Source organism: Coccinella septempunctata, chromosome 2, assembly GCF_907165205.1.
Source record: "Coccinella septempunctata chromosome 2, icCocSept1.1, whole genome shotgun sequence".
Taxonomy (NCBI): domain Eukaryota; kingdom Metazoa; phylum Arthropoda; class Insecta; order Coleoptera; family Coccinellidae; genus Coccinella; species Coccinella septempunctata.
Window position 1 is genome coordinate 22,037,782 of NC_058190.1, and position 24,014 is coordinate 22,061,795.

The following is a 24,014-nucleotide window of genomic DNA, read 5'->3' on the forward strand; positions in this document are numbered from 1 at the left end:
ATGTGTCTAGAAGGAAGAACTCCATTTCGAACATCTCTTATGATACTACATTTTCATCGTTAAAGAATAAATTTCAATACTTAAGTGTGTTTTGAAGAAAATACACTTACGATTTACATTTTCTAAGATGGTTTGCATTATTTGTATCCAAATTCAATATGTTATTTCAAAAGAATTCACAGCTCGACTTTGCATACTCTTAAACACTTTTTTACGAACACTCAGTATTTGCTGAGGGTATAAAATGAAGAATAATTGAACAGAATTTAAAAAAATCCAGAATCTCGGCAAAGGACCATAAATATTATCACCGAAGGAATGAAAACAGGACCGCATTTCGAAAAAATTACATCTCCGAAACTAATAATAATAGCCTTAGGATACAAAACAAGCATGTTTTCTGAAAGGCCTGGATGAACTGCATTCAGCATTAGGCTATGGCCAACGACTCATGAAACACCCTTTATATATCCACTTCATTGCTCTACTTTGCGAGAAAAGAACACGCATTATGCAGGTATAAAATTATTTAATAAACTACCAAGGGTGATTCAGAAGATCATAGACTGAAGGCTTTTCAAGAAAACAATATACGATCTGATACTAAAGTGTGAACCATACGGTCTACATGAATTTGAAACTTTCTGTAAAGATTATCACACATAGCAATTTCTAATATGATTTTGACTTTTTCATTTTTATTGTTGTACCTTGGGATATCGCAATAATTATTGAAAATAAATATATACCTATTCTATTATATTCTATTCTATTCGGTTCGATACTTTATCCCAACCCTTTACAAGCGATTCAATAGCTTATTCATAATGTATAACTTGTATAACGACATCAATGTCATTCAATGTTGAAGTTTTATCTGCTGGAAAACTTGCTAATTCTTGCACTTGAAGGCTCATCGAATAACACAATTACGTTTTTAGTTAGTCAGTCAAGTGTTAATGATAGTTTTTAATTAATGTTAATCAATATGCCAGAGGCTTGTCGGTCGGTGCATTACACATTTCTTCCTGTACTTCAGTCCAGTCCGCAGGAATTTTATACGAGAGGTGATCGTGCAGGGATCGCGCATGGCACCGTAATGAATGAATTCGTCATATAGATACTTTGAATTTCGTTCAGTTCGTTATCGCAGCTGAGGTGTTGGGCCGAACTTTTCTAGGATTGTTTCACGTGTTTCGATTGCCGGATCCAGTATTCAATCAGTGCTCGTCGCTCTGGAATATTTTGTGAGTTTATTTACGACATTTTTGAATGATTAGTGAAGTTTCAGTAAAGCATTCAGTACTTATTTACTCATTCTCATGTGATTCTGTGTTTTCGCTTATATTATTCTTTTTGCGCGCTTCCCACTAAGAGTATGAGCCTTGTCATTTTGCCCGAATGTCTGTACTTTTCGAATCAAACGCTTGAGTTTGACTTATTAGTGAAGAATTCGTGGTCAAATTTAATTATGACCATCCAACACAAACCTTAACAATATGTAACGCAAGAAAACAGAAACAGAGAACTTTTGTAATTTGCAGGGTACCGAATGCGCCGGTTAATTCGCTCAATGCGCAAATCCAGCAGATGGTTTTGGAGTTATAAGCATCTCAAAAAAATTGTTGTTCAAATAACAAATATAGATCTTACTGAAATTGATTTGAAACACTGTGGGATGTATCGATACGAAGAATTGCACAAAAGTTCGAGCTGATCGTATTATTACCTACAATAAAAATTTACAATTTAAAATGACAATCTATCGGTGAATATGACTAATATGAGGCGATTTCGAAGAACGGATAGCAACAAAAAACCAATGAATAGGTAAAAATCTAATACATCAAGTGATAACTGTCATAAATTCAGTTGTATATCGATATTTTTTTCGAAGAAAGCGAAAAAAACAAGGCTATAGGGCTGCCGTACGAAGGGTAGTTGCATCAGTAACCGATGAAGTATAAGTAGCTAGTATCTGCAGAATATTATTTCTAGTTTTCAACTTCAGACACATATTACTCAAAATGGGCTTCGAAGTTCAGAGATGAATCCAGATTTTTTCTCAGATAAACTGCTCCACATGAGTTAGAGATATTGACTTAAATTGCAAAAAAATATAGGTAAAATAAGATTTTTGTGATGAAAATTCATATTAATATGATTTCGAGTTGCAAATTAATTTTAGCCTGTAGGTCTGCAGCGTATACAGGGTGGTTGAGAAAAATCGAGTAAAATAACGAAATTTTATTCCCAGAGAATTCAAGCATTTTAAGACTATCAATATAATGTATGGCCTCCACGGGCATCAATAACAGCTTGACATCTTCTTTGCATACTACACACGAGGTTATTGAACATTTCTTGAGGAATTTGGTTCCATAAACGGGACAGAAGCTCTCTTAGATCATTTAAGGATTCTGGGGTAGGTTGATAATTACCTAATCTTCTTTGGAGCATATCCCATGCATGTTCTATGCAATTCAAATCTGGTGAGTGCGGAGGTATTGGTAAATGTGGTATACCAAGCTCCTCGCGCGCATTCTCAACTATGGCTCCACGGTGCGGTCTATCGTTATCGTCTAGAAATTGAAAAGTTTCACCAATAGCAGCGTGAAAATTTAGCACAACATTGTCAATGACATGCTCTCTATAGTGTAAGTCGGTCATATTCCCAGGACAAATGTGTAGATCTGTGCGCCCGTTGAAACATATCCCAGCCCATACCATAACACTACCCTCTCGGAATGCATGGACTTCTTGGACATATAGCCACGATTACGGGGTATGCGTGGGATTGTCCATACCCTTATTCTTCGAGAATCTGAAAATCATCCATATCTGGATTCATCAGTGAAAAAGACACTACGCCATTGATCGTTCCAATTGATATGTTGCCTTGCCCATTCCAGTCTTTGACGCTTATGGTCACGTGATAATGGAACTCCTTTTAATGGATGTCTAGAACCTAGATTCACCTCTCTCAAATGTCGTCTGATGGTTTCGATGAAAACTTGGACCCCATCTGCATTTTGAAGAGTATGCCGTAGCATTCTACACGTAGATGTAGGGTTTTTTCTCGCCGAAACGGTGATGAAATGATCCTGAGCAGGTGTTGTTTTTCGTCGCCCACTAAGCCTTGGTCTTTCTTGAACCTACTCCAAAGTCGAGATATCCACTTTGGCTGACTTGGAGCCTTTCCGCTACAACATCCTGAGTTAGGCCACCCTGTTGCATTCCGATAGCCCTATTAGCCTCAGCGTTTGTTAATTTCCGTCTTGGCATTTTCAGGAAACTTGTTTCAAATCGAAGCCGTTGATAAACTGACTTCATTTCAAAATGAGAACATTCATGAAGCATATGCAAAGAACCAAACTTCAGAAAAAAGGCGACCAGATTGACGAAATGTCTCATACTGATTTTATTGGATCGATTCAAGTTGTTATTGAGTTTTGAATGATTTTACAGCGATTTTCTCGAAGATTACATACTTTAAAAACGATTGAATACGATATCCCTAACTCTTGTGGAGCAGTTTATTTAGAATTGAGTGTAAGTTCTAGAGAATTATCGAAGGTACTGTTATGGTTCAAATTTTCTCAAAATCAATTTTAGTAATATTACAAATTGTTAAACAAATTCTGATATTAAGAAAACTCTGAGTTTAGTTAGAATTAAAAAATTTTGGATGGTATGGTAACAAAACAGTTATTTTTACATCAATGTCTTATGCTGTTGCCGATAAGAAAGTTTTTAAAAAAATTTTTCGACTATTTATCAATGTTCGGGGGTTATTCGGATAGAACATTTTTTGCTCATTATAGAAAAAATACAGAGCCAAAACAATTTATTTAGATGTGCAATTATCAAAAGAAAAATTAGAAAAGTTCATTTCTTTATAATATTTTTCTTGTAACAGCTTATTTGTTAGGTTCCATATAGTTTTTGACTGGTAGCTTCATTGAACTCTGTACCATCTTTTCTTCTCATGTTCACAGCCCAATCGACGTAAACTCTTCCACTGCCTTCCACACAAACTTTTTACTGTAAACAGTATTTTTTGGTATATTTGCTTCTTTAATTTCATTGATATTTTCATCAGTATTATGATCAAATCGTGAAATTTGTAGATATTAAATATTTGAAACGTCCAAATTGAATTAAATAATTTAATTGTGAAAACAGTGAAAACAGCCCATGGGATCTGTTTTCCGTATAATGTTGTTCTGATTGGTTCTGTTCAATTAAATGACCTCATATTAAACTGATTTCATTGGATTTCTACTAGAGCAAAAAAACTTTAAAATCTTTCGATTTGTCTTCTTAGCTCTCCTATGGAAATCGAATCGTATCGTCGGTATAAGACCTGCAGATGAAAATACAATAGGGATGGTCAGGATTGTCTTGATATCTTTCAACTTGCATTGTTTTCTGGCTTGTTTCTCGAGATCTCTGTATCTTGAAATCTTTTCAATGTATATAATAAGTAGTCGATGAATAGTGCTCTGTTCTTATCCTTATTCAGCAATATGAGGTCAGATCTATTGTGAGTTATTTTCCGGCCTGTAAAAACCATGCAATTCCAGTTGAGCATGTGATGATCATTGTGCAAAACATAAACTGTATGGTTATTGTAATAAGCAACCTTTTTTCACCTTATGCACCCATTTTTGATGTAAAATCTTGGCAACAGCATCACGTCTCTTCTTATGAGACATGCTCACGAACCTCTGGTATCTGATGTGTTCGATGGTTTCATATATTAAACAGCTTTCGTCCGCCACGAAGGTATCCGTGGCGATACATTTCATTTAGTTCCTTGTTGGAACCACTTGATCCTGGATGGCAATGGTGAAGCTCTCTGTAGGTATTGGGAAACAACCTTTTGGAAGTCAAGCAGTAGTTGGACGCAGATATGTCGATGTAATTATGATTGACCTCGTTCTGGTGTCTTTCATGCAAAGGTTTGCCAATCAGTTTATGCATTTTGCTTTCTGCAGAGTGTTAGACGGTTTCCAAGTCTGTCTGGTCCTGTGGTAGCTTCAACGGAGTAGAACTATCAGCATCACAAACTACTCGATACAGTTCTGATGAATCGGCCTTGTTCAGAAAATGTTCTCAAAGTACTTCCATTTTCTGAGGCATACAGTTTGACAAATCTACAATAAATGGACCCCCAAGGAGTCGTCGCAGCTCTGTTCGTTCTATTGAGCTTTTAGCGTGACGTTTAGGATGTATTGTAAGCATAGTACATACTTATTTTTGTCTGCAAGCGTAGGAATTATTTGTTTTGATCAGATTCTTGCAGTTAAAACTAGTTTTCATTAGAGATATTGATTACTTTGAAAATTCTCAAAATAATTACATTATCTACATTATTTTTTAAACTCTATAGTGAATTTTGTATAGATGAAAATTTATACGAATAAATAAATATTAATTTACTCCATACCATAAATTGCCAATCTTCGATAAAAGTGTTATTCCAGATTGCGGAAAATTAGGTGTTTCCTAACCTCCTGAATCACCCACCCATCACTGTACCTACCACTCCTATGCTATCACGACACAATAAAAGACCTGCTACCGGGTAATTATCTATGTGAATAGCCTATATGGATTGAAGTCTTTTAATACTGTTCAAAAACGAACATCCATCAATCTCCCTTTAGAAATGTAGAGACACAATTATATCGAATTATTGCAATAATATATCACACTTCGAACAGTCAATTCAATTCCTAATGAACATCAACTTTTGGATTACTCCGTTTGATGAAACGAACTCTTATATTATTTTCACCATTTTTGACTTCCACCCACACTTGATTAATCAATTACTTGGAGAACATTTGCAGGTCAATGAAATCATATAGAATTTTTTCTACGTTAACCCTTATGAACAAAAGATAGATATAATGAGTGAAAGTTTGCAAGATTTGGAAATTGTTTTTTAGTTTCAACAATACATGAGAAGACGTCGATGGCTAAATTGTCAAAATATCCGATACCTTTTAAAGTATAAAATATTCATTTTTGGAAGTGAAATTATTATTACTTAATAGTATACTGATTCTTTGCATAATTTCGAAGTTTGATGTTTTCTTGGTTCCGACCGAGTACAAGAATGACTAGAATGAGCAATTCGTCTACATTCCATTTCCTGTATTTTTCGATTCAAAAGTTTATACAGAGTGAGTAAAAAGTTACGCACAACCACTGAGTTGAATACTCAAAGGCACAAATTACTTTTTTGTATAGCAGAGTGCTCGTACAGGTAAATTCATTTCAAATGAAATGATGCAACTATTCATGTAAAATTGAGGTGTTTGTAATATACGCTCACGACGTGGCAGTTGATTCTATTTAAAGGCAACCCCAATTTATTATCAGAATTGGAAAAACCTTTTGTTACTCAGGATGCTTTGGTTATGTTATGATAGGTTTTTTTCAATGACATACATTTTTTCTTATGATATAGAAAAGTTAATAAAAAAATAATTAAATAATCCTCAACAACAAGAAGTCTATCTATATCTGGCGCAAAAAAAATAATGTTGCCATTTAAAAAAAATTGCTCTTTTTTGGGGGTGCACGAAAAACTACTCAATTTTACATGAAAATTTGCCTAATTCAAAATGAAAATTGATCTGCTTGGACATTTTTGTGCAAAATGAATACATATACTATACAGAGTGTCCCAGATAAGATGAGAAACATTTCAATGTGAGATAGAGAACACCTAGAGGATCACGAAAAACCCCCATACCTATATGGTATCTAGGAGTTCTAGATTCTGATTTACAGGGTGTTTATCAAATTTGAATGGAAATTAAAACCACTCTATCTCCTGAACGGAATCACCGATTCATCTGAAATTTGGAATGGAGATAGCTTCCATAAAATTCATTGTACAGGGTGATTCCGCGAACTTGTAAGAACTGTCCAAATTTTTATGATACGGTCCTGAAATTCGAATGATATTTGATCGCACTTTTCTGGAGCCTCATGGAAGCTATCTCCATTCCAAATTTCGGATAAATCGGTGATTCCGTTCAGAAGATAGAGTGGTTTTGATTTCCATTCAAATTTGAAAAACACCCTGTAAATCAGAATCTAGAACTCCTAGATACTACATATGGGGGTTTTTCGTGACCCTCCAGATGTTCTCCATCTCACATTAATATGTTTCCCATATTATCTGGGACACCCTGTATATTATTATAACATGTAATGTAATATATGTATATTAACGAAACAATAGCCCAAATTATATTTTTTATATTTCATGCTATAATGGATAACAATAATGAATTCATGTTTTATATTCATTTTGTCATGTTGAATCAGTCCTCATTTCAATGATTATCGAATGAAATTGTCCTCAACCTTCGTATTTCTCAACAAAAAACAATTATTGTTCTCCATTAACTATTCTAAGTGTTCAATAAATATCATAATTCGTGCTTGAACGCTTATTACGTTTATTAATATTCTTTCGGTTCATTATTTATAATGAGATACCTCCGGAAGCTAGAATGAAAATGAATACAGGGCGTTCCATTTCAACTAATGGGTATCATGGATTGTAGCCCCTAAAAGTGAATTTATTAATTTTTCATTTGTCCTTGATGTGTGCTGCTTCATTGTTATCCTGATGCCTTAATAATAGGCAGTGGCAGATTTGCATTATTGGCCGCCCTATAGGCCCTTGGCCATGTAGTAACTATCAGCCACAGACCTCTTAAAGAGGGCTTGATTGCACGTGAGTAGATAGATTTTGTGAATGATCGTGGCAGAATCGAATAGTGACAGATCAGTATGAAGTAAGATACTGCTTATCACGGGCTATTCAAATATGCTATCGGAAAAATTGTGGAACAAAGCTATTGAAAGTCATAACATTAAAACCGTTTCTCGAAAAAAAAATAATTATACTAATTTGACTGTATTTAAAGATTGAAGTGATATGGAACAATTTCTGACAAATCTTGTCCTACATTATACCTAGAAAAAAATGTCTCATATTCTCTGGATGCTAATATTATTCTCATTTCGAATACTTATGTTATAAATATGATAGAAGTTTTAATATTCATTACGACCAATTTTTTTCCAATTATTTAACAATTCGATTCAGAATTGAAATTCAGAAAATACTCTCCTCTACAGTTCAATACATACCTACTTGATGTCAAATTTCGAAGTATACATGTTGACATCAAGATTTATTGAACCGTAGGCAACATGTATATATGTTACGGGCAATGTAATTATTTTGGTCAGTATTCATAATGCTTGGTTATTATGAAAAATGACCATTAAAATTGGGCAATTTGATAAATTCGAATTACTTTACGATAATTTCTCACATTGCCCGGTCATTATAAATACCGCTATTATTTCTTTGGGCACTTTGATTAATGGTCAGCTAATGAAAAACAGAGCTCATCCACAGCCCTCTTAAGGGTTAAGAGGGCCGTGGCTCATCTTAATGGCATCAACTGTGACTCCGTACGAGGCCATGTTTGGGACAAAGTTAAAAGTTGGTCTAAAAAGTTTTTTAACCACAGATGTTCTGCATAATATAAATTGTGAAGAGGACTTAGAGGTTTTAGTAGAAGATCAGATCAATTTACAGTCTGTAGAAAAAGGTCAACTGCAAAATAAATCACATGTGTTAGCGAAGCTACCAGATCCAAGTCATCATGATAAGGAGAAACTACCGCACGAAACACGGAAATAAATCAACTTTATTCCACTAACCAATTTACAATTTGTAATGAGAAGTTTATATATGGCGAAGATATTCCACAGACAGAGATTTCACTATGAGAATGTGCAAGATTGTCATCCAAGAAAGAGGGCCAAAGCTATAGTCGATGTGGCTGTAAATCCGATAAGTGCAAGTGTCGTAAAAAAAGCTATGTAACTCCAAATGTCACCAAAGTGGAAGATGCTCTAATAAATACACCCTCTATGTAGGTATTGCTACATATTGACATTTTGTGTAAATATAAATTTATAAGTACGTACATATCTAATACATTATTTTTATTTGGACTTAAGTTTTGTTTGTACTTATTTCATCGCCATCGGTTTGTTTGTCAGCATGTGAAATTTGTTATTTTTTGTTACTTTGTCAGTTAGGTATGTAAAAATTTGGTTTTTTCATAAGAAATATGAATAAAAATGATTTTTAAATTGCCCACTTGACTTCCAGCATTATACATAATGACCGGGCAATGTCATATTTGGAACATAATTTATCATTTTGTCTTATCCATTTGGGCACTTTTTAAATTGCCCGGGCATTATGAACAATGCCCAATTATTTACATTGCCCGTAACATATACATTTCATATGTTTTTCTTACCTACATACAGGTTTATTCACCGCGATGGCCTACTAGACGTTTATGGAGAACTGATCACAGTTTAGTGCCAAAAATTCACCTTTTAGACTTTTCAACAACGAAAAATAACTGAATACATTCATAACAGGATGCGAGTATTTGACTCGTATAAATAGTAGTGGATTCTTGAGGTAAAAAAAAAACACTTTTTTCCTCGTCATTTTTTTCGAATCGGTTCGGTTCAAAAGATACAGGCTGTTGAAAAACAGCCATAAAAAAATATTACTTTAAGGTCTATCTCACAAACGGTTTCATCGAATGAAATTAATTTCGAAATATAAATATTTTTTCATTTATCCGATTAATCTTTTCGAACACAAGATCCAATCTTCCAGTTTTCTCATTATGTCCATTACGTACCATAAAAATAGCAAAATTTCAAAAAACGCAACTCTTTAAACTAAGTTGGACGTTATCTAATGAATATTTGAACAATAAAATAAAAGTATTCTTTATTCTCGTATAGATAATGCGCCGTTTTCGAGTAAATTGATGTTCAAAAATTAAAAAGTATCTGTGAAATTTGAAGAATTCGGTACATTGGTTGAAAACAACTCTGTTAAAAAGATCCAGATATGTAGAGTCACAGATCTATTTAAATATACTGGAGATAATTTTGTTTTTCCAGAAGTAGCACAGCTCATTATAAAAATCTAAAATGGCTATATCTTTTTATCAGGGCCGATTTGGAAAAAAATGCATAGGAAAAAGTGTTTATTTTGACTTCACGAATCTACTGTTAAAAAATTTGTACGAGTCAAAGACTCATCCTGTATATTTTTGGAAAATCCGCTTCCCAATGAATATGGAAAATGTTATTAAAGGTCTTTCATTCAGGAAAATACAATATGTTTGCTTCATAAAAGCATTGAGTATTATTGAATACTCCTGAAAGCTGAAAGACAAAAGCTATTAAGAAAAATCTATGTCACTCAAATCTGCGACAGAAACATCAGGACAAGTTCAAAGATAACTGAGATGCCGAAAGTGCCCGATTCCTCTCTGTATCTCAAAATTCAAATCATAATCAATATAAATACGAGTCGTATTTTGCTGCACGATTTGGCAACGCTTCTCCTGTATGCCGTGAATAATAAGAGCTTGGACGTAGAAAAAAAAGCACGAACTTTCAAGGACCATGTCTAGCTATAACAGATGTGGGAAAAACAGTCTCACTTTTTCCGAATTGTAAAAAGTATCAGGAAAGTTCAAATGTCCCAATACTATATGAATAAGAATATCCAGAAAAGTGGGGAGCCTTTTGGCAGAATTCTGGAAGCCATTGCAAGATTAAGTTCCAAAAAAGCCATTTTTTTATTAACTATCGATATGGAGAAAATTCCCCCTACTTACAGATGGAAGTGATTGAGATTCAAAGACAGACCCATTTAAAAAAAAAATTCGATTGTGTTTCTAAATTCGAATTTAATTTTTTGCTTATTCAATTTCGAGAAACGAGATAATTTGACACCAAAATAAATACTTTCAATGTTTGCAAGTTCAATTGGTGAACAATTATTTTCTTTGATGAGAGAAAGCAAATCTCCAGAAAAATTGCGATTAAGGGATGAACACTTGAACGCAGTTCATATCCCAAATTGTCAAAATTTGTTAAAAGATGTCAAATGTCTGGTAAAAATTCAATGTTTTTAATTTTTGTAATTCAATAAATATTGATATATTTTTTTTGTCAAAATTTTCAGTACCTACTTGGTCTTTCCAAGATGAGGTTAAGTGCATTTTTGTGATTCCATAAATATCTATACTTTTTTGATTAGATTTTAAGTACCTAATTCGTCTTATTGAGATATAAGTCTTCGCGGCGCACTGAATCTACGGTCTTTATGGTTTTGGCCAACCTGTGATATTGAGTGATATTGAGTTCGACTTGGCTGCCTTAGAAGTTGGTATTTTATAGCCAATTCTTGGTTTGAAATCTTGGCAACAGCATCATGTCGATTCTTGTACTCCGTGCACGCGAACTTCTGGCATCGACCGGTGATGTGCTGGATGCCCTCTTAGCACAGTGTGTGTAAGAAGGCTGTGGTCAAAGATTATAGAGACTACTCTATAATCTTTGGCTGTGGTTTTATGTGTCGCACAGCCAGAAGGACAGCTATCGTCCGCGACTGAGTACTGAGTTATCCTTGGCGTTATATTTCATATAGTTCCTTGTTGGAATTACTTGATCTTGGATGGCAATGATGTCTCAGAAAACTATTTTCCGGAAGTCAACCAGTAGTTCGACGCAGATATGTCGATATAATCATGGTTCACCTCGATTTTTATGTGATCCTGTTGCGGCTCGAATGGAGTAGAGTTATCGGCATGAGAAACTGCTTGATGAAGCAGTCTTGTTCAGGAAATATTGTCCTCGACCCATAAGATGTCGTGGTAGTTCGTTCTATTGAGCTTTTAGAGTGATGTTTTTGATGTTTCGTCATCATTGTTCTTATTTTTTTCTGTAGGGCTACTTAATCAGTGGTGGTCCAAGTAATAACACCGAATGAGTAACTCAGTGCTTAGCATTATTATTTTTATATATGTATATTATTATGTACTTCGAATGACATGAAATTAATTCGATTTGTTTCTTTCAGGACACCAGAAAGAGAATGAAATGTTCTTGAAGACTGATTGTGGTTATCCCATGAAGATGAAACATGAAATACTCACTTACTTATCTCATTTTTATGATGGCGTGCAGTGCAGTATGTTCTTCGCCAATGATAGAAAATGATAGGAGGGTGCGTTATGAAGAATACGTCATAGAGCATGAAATTTCAGCGACCCAAGCGAAGAATTCAGCTCTAACGATCGCCTTAACTTCTTGTAAGTGGATGTATATATTTTTAACTCGATCGATAGATTTTTTGGAACGATGCATCATACGAATTAGGTGAAGGTTAGGGAATCAATAATCGTTTTGGATGAATTTCATTCATTTTGACCATAAATTAGATAAATGAGTGTAAAATTTGTGAACTTGTTGTTGTCTTGTTTTAAGATTATTTAATTGTATTTATCTGTATAGCAAGCTGTTCTGATCAGAATGATAGTAAAATAACAAATTTTCATTCACACAACAGCTCCTGTCATTATTGTTTCAAATTAATTTTCATCAAATATTATTTTCCCAGCTTTCATTTCCAAAGGACCCCACAGTCATTTTTAGACTCACATCATAGGAGGAAATTTTTCATTAACGTCAAAGCTTTAATATAAATAATGTATATACAGTGTTCGAATATTTTTTTGAAGTTATCTATAGAAAAAGGTTTCTAGTATGATTTCACAATTAATCGAACATGATCAGAAGATATTGATGTGAGTCTTGTTTTATGGCAGTTCATTCAGAATTCTTCATTTAAGCGCTCAACATGTTGAGTCTTATATTTGGAAGTGAGCTGCAGGAAATGGGTTGATAGTTACCTATATCGGAAATCTTAGAACTAGAAAAATGCAAAATGAAAAAATTCAAGAAAACCTCCTTGTTTCAACAGTTCATTTCCGCATATCACGGAACTAGAGCTGAAGTCATTGACTGATAAAACTTTCAATCGATATCTTTTTCGTGTTTCACCTCACTTTGGTTTATTTATAACTATTATAATGGGGTATATCGTTTCTTGAAATCGAAACGTTTCATTTCTTGATGGTTGCCGAAATTCTAGTTAAGGTTAAATATTTAAGTATCCTATTTCCTGAGTTCAAACGAGGTTGTTGATATTGTATTATAGCTCTTGCCAAAGGAATATCATATGAATAATTATAAAGAAAGAAAATCATTGACTTCATTCAACTATGGAATGAAATATTAGGGAGGTAGGCGTATCTGCTAAATTTCTGTAGCTGTTTCCACATTACATTTTTATTTACAAGGTAGGTACTATTGGCAGGACATCGATCGAATTTGATACCAAAATCGGATTAAATCAGATTCAGATCGTAAATCAATATAGAAGGTAAATAGAAAATATCGAGTAATATTTCTGGGGATGATAGAACACCAAATGAAATGATAATTTTCTGATCGGAAACCTTGAAATTATATATTCTTGTTTCATCAGAGCTACATTTTCGGATTAGTTTTCATTCTTTCATTCATTGCTGTATCCCGTTACCGAGAATAAATCTACAAAAAGACTCAAAAACAGAACTATCGGTGCGATCAAATTTAAAATTTATTAGGGCTTGCGACTGTGTGCCCTCCTGTCACTGAAGAGACCCAACTGTGACCTACAGATCCTTCCACACTCCGGCGGGCATGGATAATCATCAACCAGATCTGGCCGCCGCTGTATTCTTCTCGAGTCTCCATTATAACTGTGGACCAGAGACCTCCACTGTGATCTGTCTAACGCTAGTTGTTCCCAGTTATGATTGGCATTAACTGATTGATGCAGTAGGTATATCCTTAAACCGCTCATACTGTCCTCCTGTTTTCCGAGCTCCCCATAGACAAACTCCCTCTGTGAATTCGCCATACAAAGCTAGTTTGGGGAGACTTGTGTCTTGCATCCTCAGAATGTGGCCGCTCCAACTGAGTCGGACCCTCGTTACTTGACTCTCAATTGTACAACTCGCGCGTTGCAAGACTTCTGCATTTGAAACTTTGTGGAACCACTTTATGTGCATTATTTGTCTTAGACGACGTTGTTGCGTTTGTTCAAGCTGTTCAATATGCCGCCGGTAGGGCGTCCAGCTTTTGCTTCCGTAAAGAAGCGTTAGGAGGACCACTGCTTTATAAACAGCCGTCTTGTTCTTCAGATTGGGGTCGTAATTTTGAAACACTCTGTCTTTTAGTTTCCGGAATGCCTGTGATGCCGAATTTACGGTTGTGTATTTCCGTGTCCAGGTTAGCCCTAGTATTTATGAAGCTCCCCAAGTATTCAAACTGCTCGACCTGTTCTAGAGTTTTATCCTCCAGGCTGATATCTGTTTGAAGGCTTTCTGGTGGGCTTACCAGGATTTTGTTTTTGTCGATATTGAGTCTAAGGCCTAAAGCTTCATATATATGTTTATAGGTGTCCAACATTATCTGTAGATCCTCTGAGCTGCTAGCGATAAGTGCGCAGTCCTCTGCATATTGAAGTTCCGTGTTAAACTTTGTACGGATTTTTGCTATGAGGCGCTTCAGGTTAAACAGGCCTCCATCAAATCAGAATCTTATTCCAACGTCTCTTACAGCCATACTCGTGTCAGCAATTATCGAGACAGCTATGGCGAAAATATTGAACAGTAAAGACGCTAACACGCAGCATTGTTTTATTCCAGAGTTGGTGAAGGGTCAGTTGTAGCCATTATGCTGTATTCTAGCGGTGTTGTTTGTATGAAGGCTTTTACACACTGCTAAGAATTTTTCGGGTACTCCAAGGCGTTTCCAAAGATTATAGGGAACCTACTCTATAATCTTTAGGCGTCCCATGATTTTCCATAGCGTTCTCCGATTCACCTAGCCGAAGGCCTTACTTAAATCGATGTAGGCTGCATAGATCCTTGAATATGTTGTTCACGGGCCATCTCTTGCAGCTGTGGCTGTGTAAAAATTAGGTCCACCGTACCTCGATTGGGTCGAAAGCCGCACTGGGATTCAGGTAATAGCTTTTCTATGAATGGAATCAGACGATTAGCCATAATCTTCGAGAGAATTTTTCCGGCCACACTAAGCAACGATATGCCCCTGTAATTATTGCAATTTGACGTATCGCCTTTGTTCTTTTAGAGGTTGATAACTAAAGGGTCTCAGAAGTCTTGTGTCACTCTCCTTGTTCCTAGATCGGAATAGTGTTACTAAACTATTGACAATGTCTTCATCCAGGGCTTGAATATCTCCGCTGTAAGGCCGTCTAGACCAGGTGACTTAATTATTTCAGGTTGAAAAACAATTTTATGACGCGAATTTGAAAACTTAACATTCAAAGTGAATGAATAAATAAATAAATAAATAAACAACGCACAATCTCATGAGGAATCAATTTTCATAATGAAATATGGGGCTATCGCTACCAATTACCTTAAACGAAAGTTGAATTTTCAAGGAGTGTCATCTCTCTGGTCAAAACTTAACTCCAAAGTGGCAGAATAATTTCTAACAACGGAATTCGTGTTACTCCCTGTATATATTTATTCTACCTTATGCAAAGGCTGACTTCAAATGGGTTATATCTACCTACTCATTAGTTGTCGTTTCCAAAGAATGAGTGAAGTGAACCGCCTTTGGTTTCCGAAAACAGTTCATTATGTAGAAACTACTCCATTCTAAACGAAAAAAAAATGAATTCCTAAAACAGTAAAACAAAGATCACCTCAAAAATAAATGGTCCTAAGTGACATTAACTCTTTTCCTTGCGATATTGTCATAAAATAATTAGGTATTGCTCGAAAAAAAAAAGAATTTCAACAAATTGAACTAAAAACTTAATTATATGATTTTCACAAACATGAGTTATTTTACCATTACACGTGTTGAATGTTTGTGAAGTAGATTTTACATGATGAATTCATTTTGGAAACTAGGCGGAAAATTCTTAAGGGGAAGTAGTACATATACGATTCGAGATCAAGACGATCGACATTGGTGGCTTTACAGATGCTACCCCAAATACGAAAATGTTTCACATCTTTGAGCAATAGCCTGAATTACGTACTGAGTCAGTTGAAAAGTAGAAATCATCACGTGAGAGGTAATATTAGGAATATTCGATAATTTTCAGTTATTCCTGAATACAGCGTGATTTTGGCATATATCGCTATGAAAATCCTTGTAACATAGGTATGTATAAAGAATTGAATCGCCGATGTCACCCCGTCGTTATTTTTATCGAAATATGTCGAAAAACCGTCGAAAAATTATTGTGAAAACAAGTTTCATTGACACTAAGGTTCAATTTTTTTCTCATAAGAAAACAAGTAAATTGAAAAAAAAACAGACGGGGTTACATCAAGACGTTCTTCAACTTCAATTTAAAAAAATCAAGGCTTCACCTAAGAAATTGAAAGCGTAAATTAGGAACTAGTGAATGTCGTTTTCGAATTCTTGAGGTATTACTTCACCTTAAGGGATCAAAAACACATCTCTCTGAGCAACCATTTTTGATCTATGGTTAACCTAAGTCATTTGATTGGGTGTCTTCTCGCCTTCGATCGTTTTATATATTCAAGACTTGCATACAATTTTTTCACAATTACTCCATCCAATCAAGAAATAAGTAGGTATGTATCTACATTAAATAAATGAGAAAATAAATTTTGAATATTCAGATACTATTTACCTACTTGAGAATAATTTCCCTACCAGCTGATCAATGCTGTTATGGAATGTAGCTGTAATAATGAATCAATACAATATTGAAAATTTTCGGTCAGTGTATAGACTTATATGTAATCGTTCAGTGGATCTCACAATATCAACCTGAATTCCGTAACCCAAAATCTTCCTGAATGGACTATTAATTACCAACATAGTATTTTCGATTTTTAATAGCCGCCCGAGATGCCCCTAATTGATGAGTTAAGCGTGCGGTATACTCAAAATTGCAAGGCTCTCTATTAATCTTAAATCCAAATGCAAGAAAGAAAATTGGCTCACATCGAATATTGTATCAATTCCTCAAGTATTTTAATTGATCAGGCGATGACTAACTGCAGCATTCAGCAACTCAAATTGAATAACAACAGTTAATTGTGAATAGGGTCTAAGATGACATGTATCATTAGCGAGCTGTTAATTATGTGGATGCTTTCATTGCTTACTATACTACAATTCAGAAATAGAATCGATACTTGAAGTTTCTACGAAAAGAGTGAGTGGGCTTATTTTATTGATCTCGCCCAAAATTTATTTTCATGTCGAAAAAATGCTGCAAGATATCTGAATTAGGACAGGCTTTCAATTTTTTCGCTCACCATGTCATCCTTCATCAATTAGTGAAGTTTGAAATATGTTCTGTTTACTGCTAGGCTCGAAACTAATTTGAAATTTTCCTCTCAACAATTTTATAACAATTGAATTTCACTTTCCCCATCCATTCTTCGCAACAATATTTCCAAAATCTTCTTCAACATCAGCAAGCTTATTCATCTATTCAGTTGTATCATGAGAAGCACATATATCAAATTTAGGTAATGTGTCTTCGATGTTTTCCTCTATTCAACTGAAGACACAACACAAAATCAAAAATTAACCTTTGCACAAAAAATGAATAGGACTGAAATGGAAACAGGAGATTCTGCACGCTTGCTCAGATTCATAACCAGGACAGTCACCCATTCAGCTATTGAACACTCCCAACGCTGCTTGGGACCCTGGTTTCTATATAACAAAAAATACAGATCCGATCAGGTTCGTGACTCTAAACTCCAATATCTGCGAAATTTTGCGTTTAGAGAGATACATAATGTTTTTCGACGTTTTATTTTTGTGATGTGGTTTCTACGAAATATATGAAACAGAACATCCAGTACCTATTAATGAATTCATTCGAAAGAATTCACTTCAAGCAGGAAAAATACGATCAGTTTTTCAACCTTATCTGCTGAGTGGTTTTTATGTTATCGTCTGTTGTCACAAAAAATTCAAGTACGCGATAATTGTGTTTTATAGCCACAATTCGCATTCAATGGTCGTATAACATGTTGTGGTAAAAAATTGCTTTTTTTTTATCACGCCTGGAGTGAATAGTGGGCTTACGCAAGGCTGGTTTTTCCCTCAAAGAAATAGCCACGAGGTCACAGAGAAGACCAAATACGATAGTGTATTCGTGTCTGCTATCGAATCCAGAAGGCTGTAGACGAAGAGTTAGAGATACAGGACGTGTCAGGAGAAAGACTCTACTTCAAAATCGCCGCTTTAACCCGAGTGTCCCTTGGGAAGCGTTTTCTAGCGGCTACACTGGAGACGGCTTCATGTGTTCAATTCAGTCCGTCTGTTCCGATATTCCTGAACAGTACTGTCAGTATTTCAGAGAAGATGCCTATTGGCCCAGTCGTTCGAGTTCTATTGTTATTCGATTACTGGCCAGTAAAACCAGCAATATCGGAACAGGCCCATTGTCATAGACAACCAAACTGTTCAGTGTTGAAGCCGATCGAACGATGACGTTCTCCGTCGAGTCTACAGGGTGTTTCATGAGTCGTTAGCCATAGATCAATGGTGAATGCAGGTCATCCAGGCCTTTCAGAAATCTTGTTTTGTGTCCTAAGGCTATTAATTTCGGAGGTACGGGGTGATTCCTGAATATTGACCCAAATTTGCGATAGCCATAACTCTGGAATGCAATGTCCGATTTCGATCAAATTTTATGGGTTTGTTCATTTCAGAAAGCTCTTCCAAACAGTTCATGAAATATCAATATATTCAGGGCAGTACTCAGAATATCACGATTTTTCATTCAAGCCCCAATATCTATATTTTCACATCCCTTACAGAAATTTCGTAATTGCCATGAAAAACTGCATAACCCATTCTAAGGAATTCAGTTTTCACTCTGCATGGCTCACTTGTCAGAGGGGAATATGAACCAGACGAATTAATATTTTATGTCATTCTTTCGAAATTCGGTCCTGTTTTTATTCCTTCGGTGATAATATTTATTGCCCTTTCTAATTCTGAATTATTTTAAATGCTGTTCAATTCTTCTTCATTTTTAACCCTCAGCACATATACTGAGTGTTCTGTACCAGTTTGATTTTATAAGGATGCCATTTTTCAAACGTCAATAGTTTGGGTACCGTTGTGTTGCTAACACCGATATCGCGACTAACTCTATGCACAGAGAAGTGTGCGCATCTTCAAAAATCAGTAAAACATCTAATCTACTCTGTAATCTGTGCATCTAATGCTGTATCAGCATTTGTAGAGGGACGACCTGATTTGCATACATTTTCAACCGTACCAGTTTCTCTAAATTTCTTTTCAATCTTACTGACTGTTGAACGCGTTATAGGTCTTTCTGGATATTTATCTTTAAACAAATTGCACACTTCCATTTGAGTTTGCGATCTGTCTCCATACCCAATCATCATAAGTATTAAAATTTTTTGTTTTACACTCAACTCTATTTCTACTTCAATCTAAGCAATAATTAAAACATTCATGTCCTCGCACAATTGAGTCCTAGAATACATTTACTCGTACATATGCATATTTTTCTAATGAAATTTTTTTTTCAGTTGCCTCCTCTCCAGGTTGCCAGAATTGTACTGATGAAGAAATTCGTTATTGTTCTGGATCCGATTTGATTAATGACCATTGTTGCTGTGATAAACGTTTTTCTGGTGAGAAAATGATACATATATCGATATTCCTTTTAATTATTTTTTACTTTAGCAGGGTGTAATACTAGAGGAAAAAGTTTGTTTGATAATATAGGGATTATATGACTAGCGACTTTTTCCAATTATGTATTTGAATTATTGATGTAAACTTATCGGTGAAGATTAATTTGGAACTGATCAGAGAGTTCACTACACGAAGTTTGTCCGGAAATTAAATATGTAAAAATAATAATAATTTTTCTCTCTGATGTGCCTCACCATCTTATACTGTCACGAGCCGACGCTGCCAAAATATATGGGTGTGGTCTGATTCAATGCAAAATTTAATGCTCTACCTCTTTCATTTCAATCTTTTTCTTTAAGTTTTCAGTCCCACAGGAGATATGATCGAAAAACCGCGAAAACGCGCCTTTAGGGGCACATTTTAATTCCCCCTTCCCTTCTTATGCACAAATCCGCCGAGGGGGAAAACTCAGGATTTTCATATTGGCACATATCTGAAACAATTCCAGCAATAAGTTCTGAAATTAGCTTGATCAAATGGTGTTCAAGAGTGCCTGTTTCGTAGGATGAGTCCACTAGCAGGTTTCTCAACGGAATTATATATTTTTTGGCTTGCTGAATACGAATCTGAAGTTTGCTGCGTCTTAGCAGTACCGGCTGAGGTCAAAAAACATGAAAAACCTCTAAATTTTTTCCGCTCCCACTGTCACTGTCACTGTATTCAAAATTGAAGAGCATAAGATGCTGCGTCGAATGACCTTCCTCACCTTGTTACTATTAAATTTATAAGCTCGCATCAGTGGAAAAAAGGAAATTTCAATGAAATTTTTTCAAAACTGCAATAAACTTGCTCTTTGTCGACACTGATTCCAAAACAATGACTGGTCTTTGAAAACTTTTTCAGTGCCGGTCGTCAATGTTCACCTAATACTTGGGGAACCCAAGAGGGAAATTCGGAATTTACTCGAGCGTGACAGATTAATACACTGCGCAAAAAAATTAACGCACATTCTGAAAATCTCAATTTTAATGAAAGTTAACTCTACATTGACTTTATAACTTCTCTCGGGAAGGTTTTGAACGAAACAAGAACATTAAATGGAAGAAAAATTCAGGATTTCACCGAATCTTATGTGAAAGAACGTAAATAAACAATTTTCAAAATACTGAAATGCTGATAAGTGATTAAATACTTGGTTTTTCCACCCCTTGCGTTAATTACAGCTCGGCAACGACGGTTCATACTCAAAATGAGTGATCTTAAAATGTTCTGATCTAATCCTTCCCAGATTTCTCCGAGTTGGATTCCTAAGTCATTAAGAGTAGCTGGATGATTTTCTGAACTTCTCAGCCTTCTATTGAGGTTGTCCCAAACCTGCTCAATCGGATTGAGATCTGGACTTCTTGCTGGCCATTCCATTCGAGAGACTTCAACCTCTTCAAGGTACTCCTGAACGATGCGCGCACGATAGGGTCTAGCATTATCGTCCATAAAAATGAAATTTTCACCAATGTATGGGGCAAATGGCAATACATGCTCTTCAAGAATATTCCTTATATACTTATCAGCATCCATAGCTCCATTATCAACGACCACGAGGTCTGTGCGAGCAGTCAAAGATATTCCACCCCATACCATAATCGATCCTCCTCCGAAACCAGTAGTATTCAGGAAATTGCACTGAGCATATCTTTCATGTAGACGTCTGTATACAAGGGAACGTCGATCACAATGGTAGAGGCAGAATCTAGACTCATCTGTGAAGAGAACTCTTTCCCAATCGGCCTCTTCCCAATGGATATGCTCTCTCGCAAAATCCAAACGCGCCCTTCGATGGGCTGGGATAAGAGCTGGGCCCCTTGCCGCGACACAAGGCCTAAAATCATATTCTCTGAGGCGATTTCTTATTGTCTGAGTGCTAATTTGCACCTCAATCCCTAAAATCAGTTAACGCCAATCATAACTGGGAACCACTAGCGTTAGACAGGTCACAGTGGAGGTCTTTGGTACACAGTTATAATGGAGACTTGAGAAGGATACAGCGGCGGCCAGATCTGGTTGGTGACTATCCATGCCCGGAGTGTGGTAGGATATGTAGGTCACGGTTGGGTCTCTACAGTCACAGGAGAGCACACAGTCGCAATTAGCCGTGAAAAATTATAAGTCTATTCGCACCTCCTTTTTATTCATTTTTTTTTCCTTTTTCTTTTTTCCCTTTTTTCGTCTTTTTGTAGATTCATTCCCGGCAACGGGATATAGCAAATGAATGAATGAATGACCTCATGAGTTTGCTCGAGCTGAATTTGAAGGAGGCGAGCGGTTGCAAACCGTTGTCTCAACGAAGAAACTCTCAAGTAACGTTCTTGAATGGCAGTTGTTACCCGTGGTCTACCTTTCCTGGTGTTCGGACATTCATACTTGTCTCCCTGAATCGCTGCAACATTCTGGACACACTTGTATGGGAAACTCCAAACCTTTCTGCAATTCTTGTGTATGTCCACCCTTCTTCTCGCAAAACTACCGCTTGGGCACATTCCTCTTGGGTCAAATTGCGTGTTTCGCGTTGCATAGCGATCGAGTGTAGAAAATCAAACGAAAGAAAAACTATTGATCTGATAATATCATCTTATTTTATTTCTGCTGGGAAAAAACATCTGTATTGAAGAAAACCATTGAAAGTGGATAACATATGCATGCATAATTCTGATAAAAATAATTATCATTGAGAACACCTTCATTTGTAGAATAAATTTGAGATTTCCATAAAGTTCGTTAATTTTTTTGAGCAGTGTATAAGGGGATATACCCTGGACATTGTAGATTACCTTTAGCAAAAATAAGACCCCTAAGAAAATAAGACCCTAGGGGGAATTGTCTAAGACAGTCTGTAAAAATAGTAAATAAACGGATCATTGTACATACTCGAGAGTGTCAGATTAAGATATATGTGGCAAATTATATGCTGAAAAGTATAAATTCTCTCAATCTGACAATTTAAGCCTGACGAAAAGGTGTAGGAGGGTGCCAAACTTGCAAAAAAAAACACATGTACAGGGTAGGCAAATTTCGATGTTTTAGCACTACAGTTTTTAAACCAGAGGAGATACACAAAATCTGATATCCCATTCTCGTTCTCTTTTTCTGAGAAACTAACAATAGTAGTAGTCATTTTTGGCCACTTTCTTTTGTTTTCGAGTTATAAGCAAAAATTGGAAAAGTGGTGATATCGAAATTAATTTATATCTCTGCTAATACTGATGATAGACCTCTGAAATTGAAACATTATACAGGCACTTTTTTACGTAGAATCTAGTGGCGTGCTCGCCTTTTTAGCAGGAATTTCAATTACGAAGCTATGACCCAAAGTTATGTTTTTTTTAAATGGGAGCACTACTTTTCTGTGCAATTTTTTGAAAGCTCAATTTTTACTGATTTCAAAAATATATAACATCATATGGTTTGTATCAATATAAATAATAGAAAATGGTCAAAAACCTCTTTTCTCAATATTTCTATGGTTTCAACTCTTGATGAGCATAGAAAAATATAGCATCGTATGATTACCACTGTCTCCTTCTATAAGTCCTTTCATTATTATGAAAATTTATGAAATATATCTTGATTCAAATTTTGTGAATATTGGTAACTTTTTACCAATATTCATAGAAAGAATGACATTGCCGGAAGGAGACTGCTTTTGTTATAGGAAACTCTATTTTTCTGTGCTCGTCAAAAGTTGAAACCATAGAAATATTGGGAAAAAGTGGATTTGACCATTTTCTATTATTTATATTGACACAAACCAAATGATGTTATATATTTTTGAAATCAGTAAAAATTAAGCATTCAAAAAATTGCACAGAAATCTAATGTTCCCATTTAAAAAAACATAACTTTGGGTCATAGCTTCGTAATTAAAAATCCTGCAAAAAAGGCGAGCACGCCACTGGATTCTACGTAAAAAAGTGCCTGTATAATGTTTCAATTTCAGAGCTCTATCATCAGTATTAGCGGAGATATAAATTTATTTCGATATCGCCATTTTTCCAATTTTTGCTTATAACTCGAAAACAAAAGAAAGTGGCCAAAAATCACTACTACTATTGTAAGTTTCTCGGAAAAAGAGAACGAGAATGGGGTATCAGATTTTGTCTATCTCCTCTGGTTTAAAAGCTGTAGTGCTAAAACATCGAAATTTGCCCACCCTGTACATTCTCGAGCGCGGTGGCTTTTTTTTATTCAAAGTAAATGATTCAAGAATGACGGAAATAATATAATCTGACAGTTTTAGCAAGCCGAAGCAATAAAAATTGGCC

At 35.4% G+C, this 24,014-nt stretch overlaps 1 protein-coding gene across 1 annotated transcript in view; it reads left to right on the forward strand.

Moving 5' to 3' along the window:
• Positions 1-1,014: 1,014 nt before the first annotated feature.
• Positions 1,015-24,014, forward strand: part of LOC123307376 — a 34,090-nt gene continuing 11,090 nt past the window's right edge. Inside the window, exons 1-3 of the mRNA XM_044889658.1 lie at positions 1,015-1,247; positions 12,017-12,248; positions 19,590-19,694. Of these exons, the coding sequence (XP_044745593.1) occupies positions 12,080-12,248; positions 19,590-19,694 (274 nt within the window). The 5' untranslated portion in view covers positions 1,015-1,247; positions 12,017-12,079. The remainder of the gene's footprint in view (positions 1,248-12,016; positions 12,249-19,589; positions 19,695-24,014) is intronic.